The 7,844-nt window shown below is 37.8% G+C and overlaps 1 protein-coding gene across 1 annotated transcript in view; it reads left to right on the plus strand.

The window, feature by feature from the left end:
- Positions 1 to 7,494, plus strand: part of cdh7a (cadherin 7a) — an 88,753-nt gene extending 81,259 nt beyond the window's left edge. The window contains exon 11 of the mRNA XM_066723975.1: positions 1,550 to 7,494. Coding sequence (XP_066580072.1) covers positions 1,550 to 2,043 — 494 coding nt within the window. The 3' untranslated portion in view covers positions 2,044 to 7,494. The remainder of the gene's footprint in view (positions 1 to 1,549) is intronic.
- The last annotated feature ends 350 nt before the right edge of the window (positions 7,495 to 7,844 follow it).

Raw genomic sequence — 7,844 nt, forward strand, 5'->3', positions numbered from 1 at the left:
CGAGCTATACATATAACTAATCCAAACAAGACAAACAGCTAACAAGCTGTAAACTGTAATCAGAGTCCATAAACACAGTCCGTTACTCCCAAGACCTCTCCAGACCCCGGAGGAGGGAATGTCCGCTACTGGCTCCCCTTCTCCATAAAACCGAGTAGTGCCCGACTGGGAAGGCAGGAGGTGAGCCTGGGTGTGCGTGTGTGAGTAGGAGTAGAGCGAGCGAGAGAATGAGGAAGAACTGAAAACGGATTATGGATTGGACTGGTTTTATTGTTTTGTTATTAGTTTAGAGAGTTCGATTTTGTTTTTTCTTTTGTTTTGAGCACTGTTTCATAATAGAAGCACAATCATTTCCCCACACTCCTGCCTCATTGTGTCCTTAAACATGCCTGAGAGCCCCGGCAGTGCTGGATCAACCTGATAAGATTTGAAATCCTGTTCTATAGAGCTGAAGCCCAAACATGTGACAGTATCCCTGATGCTCGATATCCTCAAGCGTGTAAAATGCTGCCTGGTATAGTAGGGTTGTCACTTGTTTAGAGCTGGCCTGCAATGGCACTTCCAATCAGGTGTCAGACCCTTAATGCTTAATGCTGTCCATGTTTCTGTTTCATTATTTGTAGACAATGGAAAAAAATAGAAATATGGGCACTTCTGTCTGATACCTCAGAATTGTTCAAAGGTAACATCTTCTTAGCACAATCGTATAAAATAATATTCAGAGAAAAGTTACACATGAAATCAGATGAAGGAATATATATTTTTTTTAATACAGTGGTATTCTCTAACATGTTTTTGAATTCTCACCAGATCCAGATTTTGCCACAGTCGAATGGGTCTTTCCTTCAGGGTGGGTGGTCACATTAACAATTCAAGGAATGGGACATGTTTATCGATTCAGTTTGTTTCATGTCCCCCATCCCCTTAGTTGTTGTTCAGCCAGAAAATCAGGGCCAGCACGTTTTTGCAGTTTAAATGCTTCAAACAAAACCTTAATCACAAAATGGTAAGAGGACAGCAGTTTTTCCTGTAAGGTAGACAATGTATACCATGACTGTTCCTCTCTTGCCAACAGGATATCTTCATGGATGTGAGAAAAGAGACCTTCAACATTTTATTTACGCATGCCTCAGAGCATTAAGATGAACCAAACCAAATATATATATTGAGCTGTGACTGACTTGTGAATCCCCCCTACATCTAACCACTGGGAAAGCTTGAAAGATTTGCCCACTTAGGTTGGCATCTTCCAGACTAAAAATTCAGATTGATGTGAAAAGAAAATCTTTTTTTGTTTTAATCAAATCATTTAAGTTACTAGGTTGTGGCTTTGATTTGATTTTTTAAATCAATTAAAAGAACCTCAAAAAGAAGCATCAGTGACTACTCCTCACTAATTTCACTACTCCTTTCAAAACAATGTACATCACAGTTTCATTTATTAATTCATTTATTCACTCATGTAACAATTCCACAATCCGGGCCTCAGTTCCTAACAGCCTACACTGTTGAGGGTTAATTTCCCTGTATTGTTTTCCATCTGTTTCAGTGCTGGTGCTGTTGATTGTCACCATGAGAAGGAGGAAGAAAGAGCCCCTGATATTCGATGAGGAAAGGGACATCCGAGAGAACATCGTCCGCTATGACGACGAAGGAGGCGGGGAGGAGGACACCGAGGCCTTCGACATGGTGGCGCTGCGGAATCTCAATGTCATGAGGGACACTAAGGCGCGCCGGGATGTGACTCCAGAGGTGCAGTTCTTCTCCCGGCCTACTTTCAAAACCCTCCCCGACAATGTGATTTTTAGAGAGTTTATATGGGAGAGACTAAAGGAAGCGGACATAGACCCCTCGGCTCCTCCCTATGACTCCCTGCAGACCTACGCTTTCGAGGGCAACGGCTCTGTGGCGGAGTCGCTCAGCTCCTTGGAGTCGCTGAGCACGGACTCGGACCAGAATTATGATTACCTCAGCGACTGGGGACCGCGCTTCAAAAAACTAGCAGACTTGTACGGAAACAGTGAGAGCAATATATTCTCTTAGCCTTTCAGCTAACTTTGGAATAAAATAATAATAAATAAATGGGGGAGGAAAAAAAAGGCACTGAAGACATTTGGGATGAAGCTGTAAGAGATACAAAACAAAATGAGGGGAATAAAGCAAAAGAAAAAAGAAAAAACACTTTTTTTTTAACTTCCAAGGTTCGCGTGTTGATACCTTCATTAGAATTTTCCAAGAGAATCTGAAGAGACTTTTCAAACAGTGTTAGAAGCCTAGACTTTAAATGCCAGACACTTGTTTTAAGCCAACCTGGAGAAATGGCTTATCTGAACAAAGAGGCTGGAGCCTCGGAAAATGCTGCCAGAGACCTTCATTGCACTGCCAAGCTTAATCTGAAGATCAGTGTATTATTTAAAGCTCTGGTACAGTTTCTAAATTTGTTGTTCTGCACATGACATCCAACGTTTAAATATTCTGTCTGTAGTAATTAGACAGTACAGCAATTTACCAGTCTAGTGATAATTCAGAGTGTATACTTTGATCAGTATAGATGTTTATATGGATCCTGTAAAGGAATTCTTTAAGGAATATGTTAACATGGACTCGTAGTGAAGAGAGTGGCTTTACAAAAGAATAAAAGACAAAACAGTGTTTCCTGTCAAAATCTATAAGCCAGAAATAGGTCTAGCAAAGTGACTGCTCTATTACTATGTAAAAGAGATTTTACACTTGCCAGATGTCAAATGGGATCAGGTGTATTCAGCAACTAGCAGAGTTCATCTATCTGTTTAGGACTTCCTCTACCCCTTCTGATTGTTACAGGAGAATAAACGCTGTTTTCTTTCGGTACGCTATTTGAAAAGTAGTGTAACATTTCTTTTCAAGGAGACTACTCCTGCTTTCCTTTCTACGGTGGGCTTCATTTTCGAGGTTTTCTACAGCTTTAATGGCAAATTCTTTCGGCCAGTCCGCTATAACTAAAACGTATATATTACATCAATTATGAAAATTATAATGTCTTAAAATTGAGAAGTGATGTGAAAGTTTTTAATTTTAACATCCGATGAAGGCAAATACTGTAAGGTTGTCTGTAAAGCCATTATGCTATTTAATCAAGTCCACAATCTTAGCTTCTAAGTTTCCAAATGCATTTGATGTACTTTTGAACTATTTAATGGGATTGATTTTTGAAACCTATTCATCCAAAAGGTCTCCTCAACTTAAATGTGTAAAGACAGGCAGCATTTCTATTCTTAGCCGAGTGAGTTGGAATATTTCATTATTTTGTTGTTTATTTTTTTAATCGCACGGTTACTAAGAAAGCACTACATAGTTTCTTTATTTCTGTGGAGCAAATAAAATATAATTTTAGACTTTAAAATGGGAATTAAGCTATGGCAAACATTACTTAACTTCTCCTATTCCCTACAAGATTTCTTGAACTTTGTCTCTTAAAAACAAATGTATCTCCACCGGAGCAGATTGTCACCTTCCCTGTTTGGTTTTTATTTAAGACGCCACCGCTGCATTTTCGGAGGCAAAAAACCCAAATGAGATTTAAGACTTGAAACCGCACAAGTCATCTGCACTGTTTACAAAAAAAGAAAAGGAAACAGAAGCAGTTTAAGTATATGTCAAACAAAACCAGTCTCTTGCCTGAAGGAGTCAGCGTAAAAGGTGAAAAAAGCACTGCACAGTTTCATCATCTCTTAAAGAAAAAGAAAAGGCTAACTATATTGTACATGAGATAAATGAAGCATGTGAACTGGGAAACATTGCTTTTCTTCCTCTGATGTACAGCACGGAAACGCATGCGTTTTCATGCAGCTCGATTTACTTCAAAGAAGCATCTGAACTTGATGAAGCATCCGACTTCACAGGAAGCAGAAGGGCCTTTGATAAACTGTGCTCCGTATATCAAACAATTTAAAAGCCTGCACAAGTTAGCAAGGCCTTTCTTAAGGAGAATGAAGTCTTTCTTTTAATTTTTCTTTTGAGTTCATAAACAATAACCCTATGTCCAAAGTGCAAGGCAGTCTTTCCCCTGACCCCCCAAAAAAATGTTGCATTCTTGTCCAAGAAGATGGTATGTTTTTATTTTATCTGGTGAGAGAGAGAGGGGAAAAATGACATTCTATGATATCAGTCACAACTTCAACATCTGCAAATTCTTAGACAACTGCAATTCAAAATTAATCGTCCAGTGCATTTACACAGATTGGTCCTTCACTGCCAACAGATTCCTGTGTCAAACAGTGATCTTGAGTATTTTGGTTTGTCTTTAGCTCCATGAACTTAATTGGAGAACCATTAATAAGAAGAACACAATACCAGCCTTATAACTGAACATAAGTAAAAGAAAGCTTTAATTTGTATTTATAAAAAGACAGCCGCCAGCCAGACAGTCACAGCCACCAGATTCCACCCCTCTGTACTTACATTAAAAAAAAAAAAGAATTACAGGACAACTTGAATCACTATAGGTTCAATTTCACTTCCAATTTATCAGAAGTACCAGAGTTCTCAAAACTAGTGATGTGTTATTAGGTATAACAACTATGAAGCAAGTTCTCTTTCACAACACAGGTAATCTAACTAAAAAATAATATTGTACTCTCATCTTTTTTTAAGCACTATACATTTTAAATGGAAAACAACATTAAACCCATCCCTCATGTACTTATTTAGCTACCTGGAAAAATAATTTAGTCATTTAAAATGGTATATAATTGTGATGACCTTGAAGTTTAAATGCAAAAGGTCAACCAGATTGTCATTACTTTATGAAGTTATAAGGGCATTCAAATCTGTTTTCAACTTGGCAGCAATTAACAATCCATAAACTTTTAATGAATACAATTAGCAAGGATGAGATGTTGTTAACATAAATGAGGTGAACAGAGGAGCGTCAAAGACAGTCTAAAGACAGATATGAATTGACTGGGAACTGATAAGTAATTATACATATCATTATCTAGGTTAGGGGAAAGTGAAATGTTCAAACCCAGTTGATATTAAGGGACTTGTGTTGACATGTCTATTTAAGCCAATTGCTTTCCCAGCTAACACATTTAGTTCTGGTAACGTTGTGTGAGGCTGTGTTTGCTTGTGTTTTGGTTCTGACAAAGACGATGTGAGAAAAGTGCTATGACCCCGACCACACAGAGTCATTACTGTCCTCTGATTGTTGCACCTTAGCTTCTCTCTCTGTAAGTATACATATCAAGCTCAACTTTATTATTTTGCATGCATGTATTCAGTATATTTTGTTTGATTATTTTTTCATTTTTCTGAAACTGTTTAGTCTGTGTATTCAGATTTTTTTTTTTCCATGTGTGAATATTGTTTCTCTTCAATGTAGTTATATATGTCAATTTATAACATTGTTTTGACAACATTCCCTGCAGCCCACAACCTCACTTGTCTGTTCACCTTATTGCAGTGTTGCCACAATGTTATTTGGTTAGCTGCGTTCAAAAGCTGTATTAGGGATGGTGACTCAACCATCTTTCACAAAGAGTTTATTAAAGAAAAGCTGTACTTGGCACAGACTTTGCTCCGAGAACATGGTCATCATCATCATCATATGTGGAAACCAGTATATATAAGGATCTAGCTGTCTTATCAGGATGTTGTTTTACATTTGATTGTGTGTGTTAAATCAAAAACACACCTATTCAATATAAAAACAAAACAAACAAAAAAGAAACTTAAAAAAATCAAAATAAACAATTGATAGCTGAGGCCAGGCCAGACAGATATGTTGTTGACATTGTGTGACAAACCCTGTTTAAACTCTGCTTTTCTCCTCTACTCTGAAATAGTTTTTTCCTCATTTTCTGCCACTGGGATCAATACATCCTGTATCCATCATTACAGGATTGAGCATTTATGTCCTAGCAAGTGCAGGAAGAGCTGAGGTTCCTTCAGGGACATTTTAACCGCAGAGAAACAGCTGCAGGATCTTTTGTCTTGCAAGCCTTGCAGGCCCAAAGGGGGTTTTCTGGAACATCAAATTTCTGCTTCCTGGCTCCCTGTTCAATGGACTGTCATACACACAACAGCTGGGCTGGTATTCCCTTGTTCGCCAACTGGTCCATGACAAAGTATTACCCCAGAAGACTCATTTTGGGAGGACCCTTAGAAAAGCCTGAGCTGGGGGAGGTGTCTTATACCCTTCCAGTTGCTGGTTTAAATCAGTGCCATTGCGCTGGTGGACTTGGTGAACAATGGAAGCTGCTGGAAGTTAATATCGGTTAAGATGTCAAAATGTCTACGTACATATATCAGTAATATTAGTCCTTGCCACACCAACAATTTCATAATATGATCTAAAAGGTGTAGCAGTTTAAATGAGCATTTCATTCTTAAAACAACAGATTACCACAAGTACCCTACTCAATGTTTCAGCTCCTGGATAACTCTTTACAAAGGCTTTGCAGCTGACACATCAAGTATTTTTGGTATCTGTTTTGTTACAAATTAAATGCTAACCTTCCAAATTGAATATAAAGCAACACAATTAAATTGTATTATGTTGAGTGCAATCTTTTCATATGTAATAGAAGAATATGTCATACTGCTAAAAAACACAGTGTGTTTGTTGTGCGATGTTACAAACCAGTTTGTTACAATCTTTATGTAAAACAGCACAGTAAGCCATTTTGCAGGCCCTTATGCTGTATCTATTACCCAAGTCCCTTGAAATACCTCCTTCTTACCTGCCAGTGAGTTTTACTGACTTTCTTTTCCCCTGGTGGCAGTTAGACTGAAAGTTGGCTGTCTATCACCTTAATAACTTCATTACTCTGTCCTTCAGTGCTGGGGTCACACTGTAGTAAAACAATGAACTGTGTTGAGAAGGTATAGCAATGGCTCCCCAAAGGTAACATGATCAACCCCGGCTTCCTCTCACAAGTCTGGGAATGTTTCACCACTACACGAAGAATACACTTTACTCCAAGCTTGACAGTAAAATGTAAACACCAAGTCTAAGCCTTTGCAACATACCTTGGATTATTCACTTACGAGATACAATCTGACAAGGAGCTCTGTACATTTGACTTTGATCTAGATGTTTTGCTCCCTTTAATTCCCAAGCTATGTAAAGCACATTGTTCTTACTAACACAAGAGGTCTATTGGACAATGAAAAGCATCAGAAAAAACAAAAGGCTTCTTAGATGGGGTGGCCCTGTGTGCATTCTGTCAGCGTGTTTGTGAAAATCCTTATATCCAAGTGACCTTGATTTTACCAACAAAAAAGAAACATACAAAAATAAATCTTAATTGACTCATAAAATGCCAACTCCAGTGTAGTTTTTTGTTATCGTTTTGTTTGTTTGGTTTCTTGTAGACAATCATACTTTCATGTTCCATGGCTTTTTCTTTCATTTGTACATAGCGAATGGAGCGTTTTGTATTAGAATTTTAACTATTGCTCTTGACTTTAAGTCACATGTGTATACTTTTCAATAAAGAAATCAAAACTGTTTCTTTTTGGGTTCAGACACATTCTTTGTTTAATTTTAATCATTTAAAAGGGCTGACTATAATTTAATAAAGAATATGGTGTGTAATAGAAAAATATGGAAACCTGTAATTAAAAGTGTAATCACAACTGTAATACACATTTAGCTTGTTGTTTATTTATGAAATAACAACACTTAAAAAGGGAGGAGTTAGAACAAAATGCACGGACACTGTTGATTGTTGTCCTCTACCTTGATGCAAATGGTGAATAATTGAAGGAAGGGACTGGATACAGAGAAGCAAGGGGAGAATGTGCTCTGGCTCATTTGAACATAGGATAGACACAATAAGAAATGTCTTACTGTTATCAAG

Source organism: Amia ocellicauda, chromosome 2 (assembly GCF_036373705.1).
Source record: "Amia ocellicauda isolate fAmiCal2 chromosome 2, fAmiCal2.hap1, whole genome shotgun sequence".
NCBI classification, from domain to species: Eukaryota; Metazoa; Chordata; class Actinopteri; order Amiiformes; family Amiidae; genus Amia; species Amia ocellicauda.